Raw genomic sequence first — 16,077 nt, 5'->3', positions numbered from 1 at the left:
AAACAAGTTACTTTTGCGCACTCGCTCAAGTGCTGTCAGTCGTTGGTTGGGCTTCACCCTAATATAGAGGACAATGCACAGAGGTTAATTATAACTAAACGAGAGATAAGAGAGAAGCCCCAGCAACGCATCTCTCATTCAAACTCGATTAACCCTGACCCCACTATCACTCTTATCAGCTCTGTAAAATGGCAGAATCGTGAGCCGACAGACAGAAACACTCCTCTGTCTACTTAACATCTCCTTAAACTCAGACTCAACCCTAAACCTGTTCAAGATCAAACGAGCCAGATAATCGCCCACTGTGAAAACGTACATCCCAACACTTTGTTCAGTTCATAGCCAAATGTTTCAGATTGGACTCCTCGCGTAATCCACTCTCGGGCCTGATGACCGTTTCTGCATAAATTATGTTTTCTGAGGAGAGTGTGAAAGCTGCCCTTGCATCGAGATTTGGAAGTCACGATGTATTCAAATTAGAAACACGGGCTGCGAGTAAAACAATGCCTAGGATTGCCGTATTAAGCAATATTTACCATGCTAATTATTACCATTTGATTATTGCTGTCCTGGTAGAGATGAGTTAATTGGATCAATCTGCTGCACGCTTCTCATGCTCCCCTGAGTCGACGTCTAAAGTAAAACAATCAATGTGCAAAAAAATCCACCTTTGATTATAGACTTGTGCTTTCATGGACAAACTACCAATTTTCCAGCATTTGAGTAATCTAAAAAAAAATAAATAAATAAAAAAACGTGTTAACACCATGTTTCTCTCTTTATTTACATGCACTCATCAGGGTGCATATTAATCCCTCATAAACATTTTCAGGAGGTAAAAATGTTTCGGTACATTACTTTTCCAGTAATACCATGAAGTGGCAATCTTATCAAAATAATAATCTTCAGCAAAGCAGCTTTATTGATCTTAATGTTGCATGACCATGCCCACACTGATGGAGATTCAACTGTAAACTGCAACTCAACAGTCAACAGTTTGGAAAAAAAAACAGCAAGGACTTTGTGCAGCATTTACGGGAGATATTATTGTCAGAAATGGTTTTCTACTTTTTACTTGCTGCCTTTACAAACCATTGGCATAAATGTGTTGATTCTGTAGAAAACATACACTGTCAGAAATAAATCTTTAGGGGTACAACAGATTGTTTCTGTGCAGTAGCCTTAATGAGACAGAATTGTTTCTTATCTACCCCTAAAGACTGCCTATTAGTATATTATGTGTGCATATTAGTACCTAGTAGTATCTTATCCCAGGTTTAGACAACACAATATTTTTGACTGTTATGACTGTACACTGTCACTGTGTGATTAAGGTTTTTGATGAAAACATTCCAGGATTTTCTCCATATAATGGACTTCATTGGAAACCAAATGGTTCAAGGTCCAAAAGAGTGTTTCAGTGCAGCTTCAAAGGACTTTAAACGACACCAGACGATAAATAAGGGTCTTATCTAGGACCCTTCGAGTCATGACTCGAAAAAAAATTTGTTCATTTTGATGAACGAGTTTGAACAGGAGAGTCACTCACGAACACTCATTACAGAACAGAGCAAGGCGAGCATTTGTGCTTATAAAACTTAAACTTTTATTTATTTTTTAAATGACCGATTGTTTCGCTTGAAAAGACCCTTATTCATTGGCTGGTGTTGTTTAAAGCCCTTTGAAGCTGCACTGAAACTCTCTTTTGGACCTTGAACCGTTTGGTTCCCATTGAAGTCCATTATATGGAGAAAATCCTGGAATGTTTTCATCAAAAACCTTAATTTCTTTTCGACTGAAGAAAGAAAGACATGGACATCTTGGATGACATGGGGGTGAGTAAATTATCAGCAAAAGTTTTTTTAAAAGTGCCCTAACTTCTTTAAGCGCCATCATTACAACACGGCATTGATTATGGCTTTTGAGAGCTTCTGTGCTTGCTTACAGATGTGACGCGTGTCATTTATGAATCACCGCGACACCTCAAATGGATCCGGCCAAAATCTGCCTGCTATAGTGTAGTCTGAACCCAGCATTAAGGTATGTGCTCTTTAGGGTAAGATGGCATACGGGTACTGCCCCACTAACAAGCTCATTTCTTTACTTTTTCCTGACACTGTTGCTACTAACTAAACATTTCTAAAAACCTGATTTAAGTTACAATAGCATTGAAGTAATACTTACGTCTGGGAATTCTTTTACAGGCACATAAAGTTTCTCTTGGAGTTGTGCAATGGGCCCCACAGCATCTGGGAGCTCGGAAGTCCTTTTATCTGTGCCGTTCATTGTGTCATTGTACATGTCCTTCCGTACCCGTCCAATTTCTGTCAAACAGACACATTAAAAACTCCATTATTTGGTATAAAAAATAACTCCATTATTTTTGTATATCTTTAAAAACAAAGAAAAGTCGTTTTTTTGTTAAAAATGACTTGCAGAAGTCTTGACGAGTTTATGCAACTATTTAAATATAAAAACAACTCCCAAAGGGCATGAGAGCCCAGCCAGCCATGGAGGAGCTAGCGCAACATGATGTGCATTCACAAAGAGTGAGTAAGAGTAAGACACCAGCCTTTTGAATGCTTGCAGGTCCAAACTGAAGAAATTCCAAAGAGACTAGCTTAAAAGACTCAAGCAATAACTAAAGCAATATTATAATTTTAACTAAAGCTCTTTAGAGGATATTGGGAAGAAGCAGCCGTATATTCGAATGGATTTACACCGATGCACAATATGGTTCAAAATGACAACATCAAAGCATGGCCCAGGCCTACAGATTAAAATGACCTAAATATAACCCTGATCTAGCTGTAGCTTGTTGGGCTCCCATAGGAGCTTCCCAGAGTAAAGCAGAGAACCTCAACAAGATCTCATAAGCAATAACTCAACAGTACTCAGCGGGATGTGGTCTTCTGAACTCCAGCAACACCACCACCACCCCCTCCCGAAGAACTAACAGGATGCCTTACATAAGTGAACGCAGGCATGTAAGCACATTTACACTCAATTACATGCAACACATGCTCTTGGCACTGCCCCATCTAGCCATGTTTCCGATCCTTGCCATGAGAGACAGCGTTTTCTGATTTATTATGTTTAAATGGATCCAGACTGCACTGTCACATTAGGACTGGTTTCATCTGTTCATATGCTATCATTCAGAATAAAGCTGATGAAATAAACCGTCAGAGTAAAACCATCCATTTGAGGTCCCACAATGAAGCACAAATCCAAACATCAGCTCTAACTGCTCAAAGCCGATTAATTTACACATTCTGGGACTTACTCATGAAATTGGTATAATAGGTCACTTTACATTGAGTGTTGAAAGGGGATTAAACAGTCAGTCAGAAGTTTATATTGGGTTTTGTGTGACTGCGGCTTAACATTCCAACAGTCTCGACACTTTGGACTAAGTATGACTTATCCCATGAATCACAAGGGGTGGGCGATAAATACATTATTCACTATAATTCTGCTGGCAGTAATAAAAAGCAACATTGTGGATATCTCAATTTTAATGTTTACCCCTTTAAGTTCAAGGGATAGGATAGTTCACACAAAAATTAAATTTCTGCCATCATTTACTCGCCCTCACAAGACTTCCATTGATCTTCAGAACCGACATGACCTAAATGAGATCTGTTTCTTATATTATATAAAGTGATCGTGTCTCTTCAGATTACTTACATTAAAAGCTCAATTCATTTGGATATGGATGAACTTTTTGATGCATTAAATCTCTCTGTTTGAAGGGACTTTTAATCGATGGACAAAAATCATGAGAGAATATTTAAAAATATCTTCATTTGTGATCTAAAGATGACGAAAGTCTTATGCATTTGGAACAACGTGAGGCTGAGTAAATGATGACAGAACCTGGGCTGTTATTAGTGACCGGTTTCACAGATCAGGCTTAAACTAGTCTCGAACAAAAATGCATGTCTGAGCTGTCTTAACCGAAAGAAACTTGCACAGGCATATCTTAAAATATGATTATTATATGAATAATAATAATTAAAATATGATTTGTCTCTCTCAAGATGCACATCAGTAATGTTTTTTTTTTCATTTATAAAAGCTACTTAAATGTCCCAATTTAACTAAGGCCTAATCCTGGCTTAATCTAAGCCCCGTCTGTGGAACCAGGCCTTTATGTTTTTAAAATTCAGGAAAAAAACAAATGGCTTTAACAGGGAGTCTAATTCCGGGAATCAGTTTTGTCCATTGTCCATTAAAAAAAAAAAAAAAAAAAAAAAAAAACTCAATGATTTGTTTGATAATATACAAATCTTTTTTCATGTCATTTGATTCCTTCAACGAACGAAATGAACAAATTGACTTGGAAAAAGATTTGTTCACTTTGATTAACGAGTTAGAACAGGAGAGTCATGAACACTCATCACAGAACAGAGCAAGGTGACCATTTGAGCTTATAAAACTTAAACTTTGTTATTTATTTATTAAATGACCAATAGTTTCCCTTGATGAGACCCTTATTCATCGTCTGGAATCGTTTAAAGCCTTTTGAACAGTTTGCAGTTTGCACTGAAACTGTCTTTTGGACCTTGAACCGTTTGGTTCCCACTGAAGCCCATTATATGAAGAAAAATCCTGCAATGTTTTCATTAAAAACCTCAATTTCTTTTCGACTGACGAAAGAAAGACATGGACATCTTGGATGATATGGGGGTGAGTAAATTATCAGCAAAAGTTTTTTTTTTTTAAGTTAACTACTCCTTTAAAATGAAAATCAGTCTTATTTGTGTTCAATTGGTAAATATCAATGTGAAAACATTTAGAACCTATATGGAAACAATCACTATTTGGTTGAGATTGTATAGAAATGCAAAATATAAAAATAAATACTATCTGTTTTAACCATATGTATTTTGTCTGAAGAACAGCTGAGGTGACATAAGACGTATCATTTTCCACCCCCAGTTTGGCTGTTATTAGCACAAGCTTCAAGTGCACTAAAAACAAACATTAGATGCGATTGGTCAACACTGCCAACCACAACATACACAGACGGTGAGATAGTCCTTCCTACTGCAGACCATCATTTATGTGTGTGTGTGTGTGTGTGTGTGTGTGTGTGTGTGAGAGAGAGAGAGAGAGAGAGCAAGACGACTCTGATTACAGTTTGTTTGCGGTCATATGAGTCTGTCCAATACTACAGTATGATACACTTGGTCTGGTATGGCTGTGAGCGAGCAACAACTAGTACATCACTGCGACATAAATATCACCTCCATAAAGCTAGCAGATCCTGCACTCTAAACACACATCGCTACGGATAACCTATTCAGTTGCTGTTATTTACTAATGGCACACTGTCACGCGTCTGGTTTAAATGACTTCTTCTGACAACTTTGGTATTTTTTTTTCACACTTTCAGTGTCAGCCATGGAAAGTTTACACCTATATCATATTTTCAAACAGGCAAATTTGGATGCAGTTTTTACACTTTCTGGAACTTTTGACTTTTTAAACCAAAGAATTGGAAAGCAGAGATACATGCTGGCAGAAACACAAGCATGATTTAATGTGAGATGTCAGACACATTCCTTGGTCGTTTAGTGAACAAAAGTGTTGTTGCCTGTGAGAGCTGGCGGTCTCCAGACCATGCTGGACGCTGGATAAAGACAAAGTGTTTACTCAACCAAACACTACTTCATAGTGTGTCCCATTACATAAGGTTTGAAAAGATGTGTGCACATACACACACACACAAAACAACAGAAGTGGAGATAACAAGAAAGATAACACTATGAATATATGATTTATGGAAGGTTGTCAATTCAAATACTTAACAGAAATATCAACCAAGTACACAAGTACTTACTTTTTATGAATGAATGAGTGGGTCCAGTTTCCACAAAAATATTAAGCAGCATGTTTTTTAAAATTGATAATAATAATAAATCTTTTTTGAGCACCAAATCAGCATATTAAAATGATTTCTGAAGGATCATGCGACACAGAAGACTGGAGTAATGATGCTGAAAATTCACATGAATAAATGAAAATATATTTTGAAATATCAAAATTAGAGCTGCACAATATTAAAGAAAAATGTGATATGCAATGATGTGTTAAATATTTTGATATTTGATGTGTGATACGATAATGCATTAAGTGCGTAAAATAAATTATTTAAAAACTGAAAATGATTTAACCTAACCAATATACTTTTTTTTTTGTGAGAAGAAAGCATCCCTTCAACTTCCGAAAGTAAACAGCAATATTTTACAGTAGCATTATAAAAGTAAGTGTCATTTTAATGTCAGTATAAACCAAGGGGGGTTAAGGCTTGTTCTTATAAAACAACAGAAATTGAATAATCAAATATAAAAATAAAACAGCCTACTCTTCTCTGTATGAATTAAATATACACTGATTCTTATTAAAGCAACAAAAGTTAAACCATCAAGATCAGTGAGTTATTTTTTTTCTTTGTCTATTGTTGTTTTATTAACATTAAGCACACAGATTGAAAAAAGTTTATTAGGCTGCTGTCACTTTAAGAGCTGCATGGCTCCAATATGGTTAAATGCTCACTTTCCTTCTATGTAACTGTTTACTCTGACATAACTGACTGTGTTTAAGTGAAAACACACCAAGATGGGCATTCTGACATAATTTCATGTGTATTTGGCCATATAAACTGCAGAAGAGTTGAAATCGTGATTACACACTTATTGCGCCTAATAATATTAGGCATGTCACACGTATGTAGTCTTAAATTAAATAATTGTATTTAATTAATATTTAATGTAACCCCTCAACGGTAAAATGCACGTCAGGCACCAGAGAGTTTTAAGACTTTGGAACAGAAACAGATTATTTCAGTCTCTAAAACGCAGGCAGCGAATTGACCATCTGTGGCAGTGTGGGAGAGATGAGAGACGCTGAGATGAACAGAGGAAACATGATAAAGGTAAAAAGAAAAAAAAAACTAGAAAAGGTTGCAAGAGGGATGAAAGAGTAGACCGCAAACCGTGAAACCATCTGGATAATCGTCGCCTGCCAGGAAACTGTCCGACGACTCCGTTTTCACACAGAGAGCAGACACCACATTTACTGCCATTGTCAGGCTGTGACAGTGTAAAAACAAATGTGTACATGAAAGAACAATATTCCCTTTGCTCTGACAATTTATCTTCAAACTAAATACTGACTTCAGCTTCAGAACAAATACCTGTGTTGAAAGCAGATCTATTTCAACTGCAACTAGTCATTCACCAACAATTAATGACTTAAAAATCCAACGTACATAAATGAATTAACAGCATTTTGAATGCTTGCTGTGTTGACATCTCCTCCATGCATAAACAAATCTGTCATTATTTAATTGTGATAGCCATGCATGACGAACAGACTCAAATTTGAGTAATGTTTCACCGAAAATCATGCATTCTGCCAAATAGCTCAGTCTTAAATCAAGCATGATGTCAATGATGAGCTCTGATGATGTCATTGACATCCAACCTGACATGTGAAGCACTGAAAAGCACCATATTTCACTCAAAAGGTACAGAGGAGTGAAGGATTTTCTGAGAATATAGACTAATCTGCTCATCAAAACTATCAAAATGACTTCAAAACATAAATATAAACTGAATTTTGTAATGTTTGAAATAAATTAAGATGATTGATATAAATCAAATGCTTTTTTTGACTATAAGAAAAGAGATTTGGAACTACACAAGGGTGAGTACATGTTTGTATATGACAAGAATTTCCAATCAAGGTCATCTTGATTCTCCTAGCAATCAGGAAATTTGAATGTGCAGCTTGCGCTTATCACTGTGATTGTGTTGGTCAGCAGGAACATGCTATTGTGATTGGATGATTGCTGATTGAGTTTAGGTTGAGAGAGACAGAGGAATTGTCTGGTGGTGTCAGGACGACTGCAAGGCAAACCGGCAGTTAAGGGTGAGATAAGTATTGAGTATTTACAGATGCAAGCTAAGCTGCCAGGAAAGAGCAGGAGACTGATGAGATCACTGACACGCTTGATAATCAACATTTATCTTATCAAAGAAAACGGCCAAAATGGAGACAAAGAAAAACAAACAACTGAAAAGCACCTTCACGCAAGGACACAAGACACGAGGATTGACAAAGAAGCTAAGATTTGACCTGAAAACGGCATTAAGACTGTCACTTTATAGCTCAAGGCCATGTCTGCCACTGCCAAACAAAGCAGTTTCACCCAGAAAAGCCATTGTGAAAAACTGTCTGGTGGTCAGGGAGTCAGATCTAGTCATATTTAAACATCATTTAAAACATTTTTCCCCAATATTGTTTGAGATTCACCTCTAAAACTCCCTAGCAAAAGCCAGATCTGTGAAATCCCTTTGTGGATGAGTATTTATTTAGCTTTCTCTGGGAAAAGAGAAACAATTGAGGCAAATTATGATTTTTATTCCACAGAAAAACATTTGTTTTTGTCATCTTTAATCTAAATGTAAGAACTTGTGCTGAACAATTTCCTTTTTCGGCGGAAATCTCTAAACCCTCTTATTTTTAAACCACTAGTCAAAGTGACCACTTTTTATGATCCAATAAATTCCTGATGGATAAAATCATGTCTTGAAAAATATAAATATAATAAAATATCAACTACCGTTCAAAAGTTTGAGGTCAGTAAGGTTTTTGTCTCCAGTCAGTGCTGTCAAAGAAGTAAAATGCTGTTCTTTTCACAGATTTGAGACAAAAATTAAATGTTTCCACTCGAAAATAGTGGAATGGGTCGGAATGGGATCAGTGCTTAAACAACAAATTACCAATATGTTGGGACAAAACATATACAGTGCTTAGCATAAGTGAACATACACCCATGCTAAAGTTGACTTAAAAGAATAAAAAAAATCATCTTTTGGAAATGAATCTTAATGCCTTAATTTTAAAAAAGGAGGAAAACTCCAACCTTTAAGGACACCGATTTTCTTTGTGAATGAATAACGTATCGTAAATAAATAAATGTTCTTCCTTTAAATAAAGGGGGCATAAATCAGGAGAGATTTTTATTTTTAAAGGCCAGTTATTTCATGTATACAGGATACAATGCATCCTGATAAAGTTCCCTTTGGCCTTTGGAATTAAAATAGCCCCACATCATCATCACATACCTAGAGATTGGCATGGGGCACTTTCCATAAGATCATCTCTCAATGCAAATCAATACAGCTATTAGGCTAACTGAAATAAAACCATAAAATCTCAGGATTCTTTGATGAATAGAAATATCAAAAGAACAGCATTTATGTGAAATATATTTTTATATTTGATTATTATAGTTATTTTTGTGGAATTAATGCATCCTTGCTGAATAAAAGTATTTTTAAAAAATCCCAGACTTTTAAACAGTAGTGAAAATGTAATAATAAATTATTGCTTTATTAACCCTTGTGCTGCATTAGATTTTTAACACCGTTGAGTGCATTAAGGACCAAAAATGGCCACATATTAAACATTGCCTAAAATATTATATATTATTATTATTTTCCACTTTTACCAAGTTAAATCTTTTAACCAGCATCAGTCCACATCATAACTACCAAAAATGTATTCAATTTCAGGATTTTAACCCTTTAATTACCAGTTTTGTTTGCGAAACCATCGATTTGTATAAGAGGAAAAAACACAAAAATTCAATTATTTTCAATAAACTAAATGCAAAGAGAAAACTTTAGATTTGGATCATCACGGTCCCACTTTGCAAAAAATCCCACTTAGCGCGTTAGAGACTAAAAATGGCCACCTATTAAACATTGCCTATTGCCTAAAATAAGGTGCATTTCCACCCATAGGGAATAAATATGTAGTGACGTCATCTGGTGGAATACACTATATAATGCAAATATAATGCTTTTGCTTCAAAATGAAAGGATGTTTGTGCAAAAATCATGTTTCATGTATTACTGACAGCCTCAGATTTAAACAACATTTTAATGGGTTTCAATGGGCCATTTTTGGTCTTTATGGTGCTGAGTGTTACTATTTGATCTACACAGTGTGTGTTATACATATTTTGCAAAATGGGATCACATTTTTTACATGTATCCAAAAAGTCACAATTTTGCCAAATTTCATACCATTTGCATTAAAACAGCCAAAATGGTCAAAGAAATTAAACTGCAAAAGACCAAAAATGTCCCTAATGCAGCATAAGGGTTAATAAAACGTTTTCTAATTGCAATATTTTCTATTGCTATAATATCTGGTGTGACACTGTGATGGAGCTTTTCATTGGGTTTAGTGATTTAAGCCTTTTTCATTTACCAGTTCCCAACAGGAAAGTCTTTCAGAAGTATCCTTTAGTGCACGTTAATTTTGACACATCTGTCCTGACTGCACTTTCCAGTAATTTGAGGGAAGCGGTCTAGTCGGTGTGCCCTCATCCCAAACCCTGGTCCCCTGGGACTTTCAGCATCTCGCTCTCTCTGTGTCATGGGATCTGGCTAAGAAGGTAATAGCTTAATGCAGTCAAAATCAAAGACCATGTGTGTCACATGTATTCTGAGTCGAAAAGGTCAGATAACTACACTCTCTTACACACTTTCATACTGAAAGGCATTTTAGGGGAGCATGAATATATGGAACAATTATGAACTTTGTTAAATAATAGATACATGGACACAGTGAAAAAAATGTTTCCTAGAACACACATTAATAGGCTACCAGGTACACACACACACATTCACTTGATCTCTATCTGTGGAACATTCAGCACTTCTACCAGTCATGAAGTGATGACAGACTCATGAAGAATCATGTGATCTTTGCTCTACTCCACTCTGTGTGTGCCCTTGTCACGGTCATATGATGCATATAGGTCAGAGAGGCGTCTCTTCACTGCTCGTGTGCCAGTCTACGTTTGGACGGGGTGACCAGAGCAACACACTTTACAGTTTAACCGAGAAGACCATAATGAGAGGATAACCAGAGGTCAAGAGGCACTAGTGAGAATTCAAACTTTCCTATCACATTTGCATGGATCAACTTTCACCCCTTTAGGAAATACATGATGCTATGAAGACATTGAGAAAACTAAAAGGAGAACTCTGTTGGAAAATTAACCTTTGGTCTAATAAAACATTGGTACCAAGTCAGATTTGTTTTCATGATAATCGAATGTAAAGAGTTTTATCTCTAAAAACTGTTTAGCGTATAACGCTACTGGGGGCATTTACTAAGTAAAAAGAAATCGCTAGTTTATACCACTAACAAGGCTCAAAATAGCCCCACACTGACACAGTAACATAATGTGGCTCCACACATGCAAAACGAAGCATTGAGAACTTTGTAAGTGTACAGACCGTTTAATAAGAAGATACTTTATAAAGACTTCGTGTATACAGACAGGAGCCATCTTAGAAAATAGTCTCGATAAGTCGATCCCCGTTCATACAGTTCAGATCACTCAGCACGTCGTTCATGGTTTGATTGGTCAAGACTGTTTCCAAAGATGGCTCCTGTCTGTATACACGAAGTGGACTGTCTTTATAAAGTATCCTCTTACTTCTTAACTTAAGTGACAAGCATTAAAAGATACCGTTTCAGAAAAAATAAAATGAAATCACATTGTTCAAGGCACTTTATAAAAGCGATGCAAACTTTGGGATGCACTGTAAAAAATATATAATCAATAAGTTATGACAGCATGTTGTCATGCTAAATGAAATTTAAGTTGGAATGACTTAAACATCCAAGCTGATTGTACTTAATATCAACTTTTTTAGTGTGGTAACAATATACATTTTGTCTATTTCATTTCAATGTTTCTTTAAAGTGTATTTTTGATAGAATATTGATAGTGTCTTTTTTTATATATATATGTAACTTATTTTACACATATTGCCTGTTTAATTTCAAGATTAGTTTAACTTTTGTTGATAGAAAAAAAATCTGGCGTTTTAAACGATATGGGGGTTCTAATAAAACCTTTAAAATACAATTTATTTGACCTCCTGTGGAGGGTGGTTTTCTGAACCATCTATCTATTTTCGCTCCATTTATTGAAAAAAGTGAAAATACTTTTTTTGGCCATATTTTGTACCTCCAAAAATCACATTTGAGCAATGTTCTTAACACAAGCCCAATGTCATTTATATTACGCAACAACAAGTGGCAACAGAACAGTTCCAGTGGGGGATAAATAAAAAAAAAAAAAGCACATTTTGCAACAGTTTCATCTTTGAATCACTAGTAGGCCCCCTGGGGCTCCGAAGTCTCTTTTTATATCTAAATCAGATAAAGAAAAGCCAGTGTTTTCAAAGAAAGGTTTAACACTGCTTCTGGATTCACTCCCAGATATTTTCCTTCAATGATGGCATAATTACTCAAATAATTAAATTAGCTGCATACCAGCAGAATATGTTCCTCAGAGGGAACACAAAAGAAGTGAGAAGAAAAAGAGCAACACTTGGAAAACCAACACTGGAGATTTACAATTCTCAGAACCAATAACACACCACAATGCACAATATTAAATAATGGGTTATAAAAATATGATGTTTTAACTTGTTGTCTTAATCTAGAACACAACAAGTAATACACATAAGAACAACAGCTATAAACAGTACATTTTAAATAATACAAAGATAAACCTATAAGAGCAACTAAAAAACTGTTAGGAAGCCTTAAATTTTAGGTAAAAAAAATAACACATTTGAAAACTACAGGAGTTCTCTGGCATCATAAAATCTAATGAGTGCGTGGAAAAAAATAGCCTATGCTCAAGCAAAATACCAAGCTTATTATACAGTAACCTCTTTAAAATAACCTGACAGAACTGGGATCCTCATTCAAGGAAAATATATGAGGCACTAAAGCTATACAAAATGTAGTGGGTGATTCAGAAACTGTGATTGTGAGAAGAAAGCTAGATCAAAGAAAGCTAAACTTTGCAATTCCACCTGACAATCAACATTTCAAGAGTGCCAACCCGTTTGTGATATGCTCAACTGAAGAGAATAGATAAGGCTAAATTAGCTCTAAACAGAGGAACTGAAAACTCGTGTTTTGTGAGGTCATTTATGACACATACTTCAATATGCCACAAGCTATGGGTGAGCTATAATGAATCTAAAGAGATTTCACTGTACCAATGAATCAGACAGGCGAAATCCACTCTAATGTGGTTTGCAAGATTCTCTATAGGCTACACAAATCTATCTAACAGATCACCTTTCTCTCCATGAAAGTATTGCAGTGATAACATTTACATTATTACACTGGATTATCAGCAATACACTGGGAATGAAATAAAACAGGGCCATGGGCTGATTAGAATGAGAGGGAGAAAGAGAGAAGTGGTTCTGTTATCACATCCTTAGCTTCCCCTGCATTCTCAGAGGAAAACGGTTGCATGCGTTCTGCAGCATTTGAATTTGAAAGAAGGGTCAACTCGGAGCAAACGCAAGCTTTTCACTTTAAGTACAAAACTTATTTTACAATACCATCCTGGTCTGGAGAGGCTAGACAGATGTCGTGCCACTGTAGTACGAGTTAAAAATAGCCATACCTCTAAATTCACAAAGCAAACAATAGGTTAGTCTCGATTACAGCCATCAGTTCCCCAAATCCGAGTACATCCAGCTGACATTTTGTAATTGAATGCATTTGTGCTGATTTAATAAGCGTGCTGCAAAATATCTCAGTGTGTTTGGATGTGATTAAAGACATTTCCAGGTCATGTAACTGAGGAAACTCTATATCTAAAAAAATCTATGGTCGTTTAGGCAAGAAATTATACGGTCTAATATTTTCCTGAAGCCTGTTAAAAATCAAAACATGGTCATTACCATTATTGTTACAGTCTGAAAGAATGAATAACTTTCTGTGGTGAAGCAAATGTGTTCTTTAGTTCATGAACAAATCATTTTATTTTTTATTTTTTAAATAAGTAGAGCTGTCAAACGATTAATCGCATCCAAAATAAAAGTTTGTGTTTACACTGTGTATAATTATTTTGTGTATATATATATATATATATATATAAATACACACACATGCATGTATACTTGTATATAAAATATTTATATTTATATATAATATAAATTATATATAAATCTACATAGAGTATATACATGAAAATATTTCTTAAATATATACAAGCATGTGTTTCTGTTTGTATTATATATATAATAATTATACACAGCGCCCCTACATATATTATGTAAACACAAACTTGTATTTTGCAATTAATCAATTAATCGCGATTAATCGTTTGACAGCCCTATATGTCCTCAAATAAATGGCTGTCGTTTACTTCATTGGAGAGATATCTTTCGTTCATCAAAGTCCCTTTCTTTTGACTGCTTTCCTGGTTTCAAATACTGACTAAACCACAAGGCAAGCCAATAGCTTGCCTTTAAAGTATGAGCTGTGAAGAATAATTCCTTCACACAAAGTTAATGAAGCGACACAGAGTTAATCTTGTTCACAATAAAGAAGAGTAAAATTATGTGTCGAAATTAGCCTACTGTTTTGACTCTCTCAATATTTTTGCAGCATAGGTGGCAAAACTCATAGATTAGCAAGCACAGAGATTTTAATAAAGTATCATAAAACTTGATGCTTTCAACGAATCGGGAGTGAATGATTCAAAGACTCGCGAATAATAATATGCACTTGTCGCCACCCATTGGCGTAACAACATATTGACTTGCTAAGTGTAGAGGCTAACGTTAACTAAATTAATCAGATAACGAATAAAAAACTCGAATCACTGGAATGAATAAAAGTGATTAAAAGATGAACTGAAACGGAAACAACACTGACATTTTTAGCATGCCTACATCATTCTTCCAAACACATTCATTCATTCTTTTAATAAAATACCAGAACTCTCACCTTCATCTAACAGTCGCTCGAGATGGTTGAAAATACCACAGAAGTTTGGCAGGCTGCTCATCAGTTTCTTGTCATTCATGAGCTGCATCAGATAATCAGGAGTCGGCTTAGGCTTCTCCTTCGTTTCCATTTCCCCAACCATGTTTAAAATATTGGCTCCCAAAAAAAGCTATAAAAAATGCGCTAAGCTTTGGAAAAACACGACAGCCCCCCACCAAAAACGCAAACGGAGGGGTTTGATTTGTTTTCCGCTTTATTCCAAACTTTTGACCCGATGTTGCGACTACTTTTCAAACACAAAGTTCCAACTTTGTATCGCCCTCAATCATCCGTTAAAAAATGATGACGCAATTAACGAAACGAATCTGCGCGAAAGTTCTTATTTGTTCGTAGAATGTTTGCAGTCAAATAACTCCAAAAACTCCCGCATGCCCGCTGAGATTTGTTCGCCTCTCCTCTTCAACAGAGTGTGTTCTAATAGACACCACACACCAAACCTCTATCCTGGCTGTTGAAAACAGCTTCTTCTCCTCCCAGGACTTTTTCACCGACCGTCGCTGTGTTTCAGAGCTCTTGAAAAACGGGTTTAAAGCAGTGGCAATGATAACTTGTAGGCTCTATCTCTCGCGCTGTGGAAACTCCTTTAGTCTCGCCTGATGTTTCTGTGTTCAGTCAGTGCCGTTCTCTCCCAAAACTGTCTGTCAGTCACATGATCATCAACCCTACACTGCTCAACATTGCCATCGTGCGAAGTCGCCAATGAGAGAAGAAACCAGCACAATCTCTCTCTCTCTCTCTCTCTCTCTCTCTCTCTCTCTCTCTCTCTCTCTCTCTCTCTCTCTCTCTCTCTCAAACTTGTACACACACAGTGTACTTGAGGTTTAGGAGGAGCTCCCATTCACAACGCTTTTCTTTCATTAAAATCATTATGATTTCTACAGAGTCTTTGTATATGGGCAGCCAGCCAGGGACTAGAGCCTAGTTGTTACACTTTTTTAATACAACATTCCCATTCAAAATACAGTTTAGTGCTATAGCGAGAAAATGCAAAATATGTATTTGGACATTCCTGACAATGTTCTCTTAAAGTTATGACCACACGTTCTTCCAGTATGTTAATATGACATTTATTTAAATTGATCTGGTCTTTCATAACGTCATCAAAATGTTAGCTCAAAAAAAACTTTATTTTTGAATGTTCAGAAAACA

At 35.9% G+C, this 16,077-nt stretch overlaps 1 protein-coding gene across 4 annotated transcripts in view; it reads right to left on the bottom strand.

The window, feature by feature from the left end:
• Positions 1 to 15,608, bottom strand: part of qki2 (QKI, KH domain containing, RNA binding 2) — a 36,093-nt gene extending 20,485 nt beyond the window's left edge. For all 4 annotated transcript variants that reach the window (XM_039665181.2, XM_039665182.2, XM_039665183.2 and 1 more), the window contains exons 1-2: positions 14,869 to 15,608; positions 2,185 to 2,324 (exon numbers count right to left, since the gene is read on the bottom strand). In XM_039665181.2, the coding sequence (XP_039521115.1) occupies positions 2,185 to 2,324; positions 14,869 to 15,010 (282 nt within the window). In that variant the 5' untranslated portion in view covers positions 15,011 to 15,608. The remainder of the gene's footprint in view (positions 1 to 2,184; positions 2,325 to 14,868) is intronic.
• Between the last annotated feature and the right edge of the window lie 469 nt (positions 15,609 to 16,077).

The sequence above is a fragment of the Pimephales promelas genome, chromosome 17, assembly GCF_988280905.1.
Source record: "Pimephales promelas chromosome 17, fPimPro1.hap1.1, whole genome shotgun sequence".
Lineage (NCBI taxonomy): Eukaryota > Metazoa > Chordata > Actinopteri > Cypriniformes > Leuciscidae > Pimephales > Pimephales promelas.
This window is presented reverse-complemented; position numbering and strand designations above follow the sequence as displayed.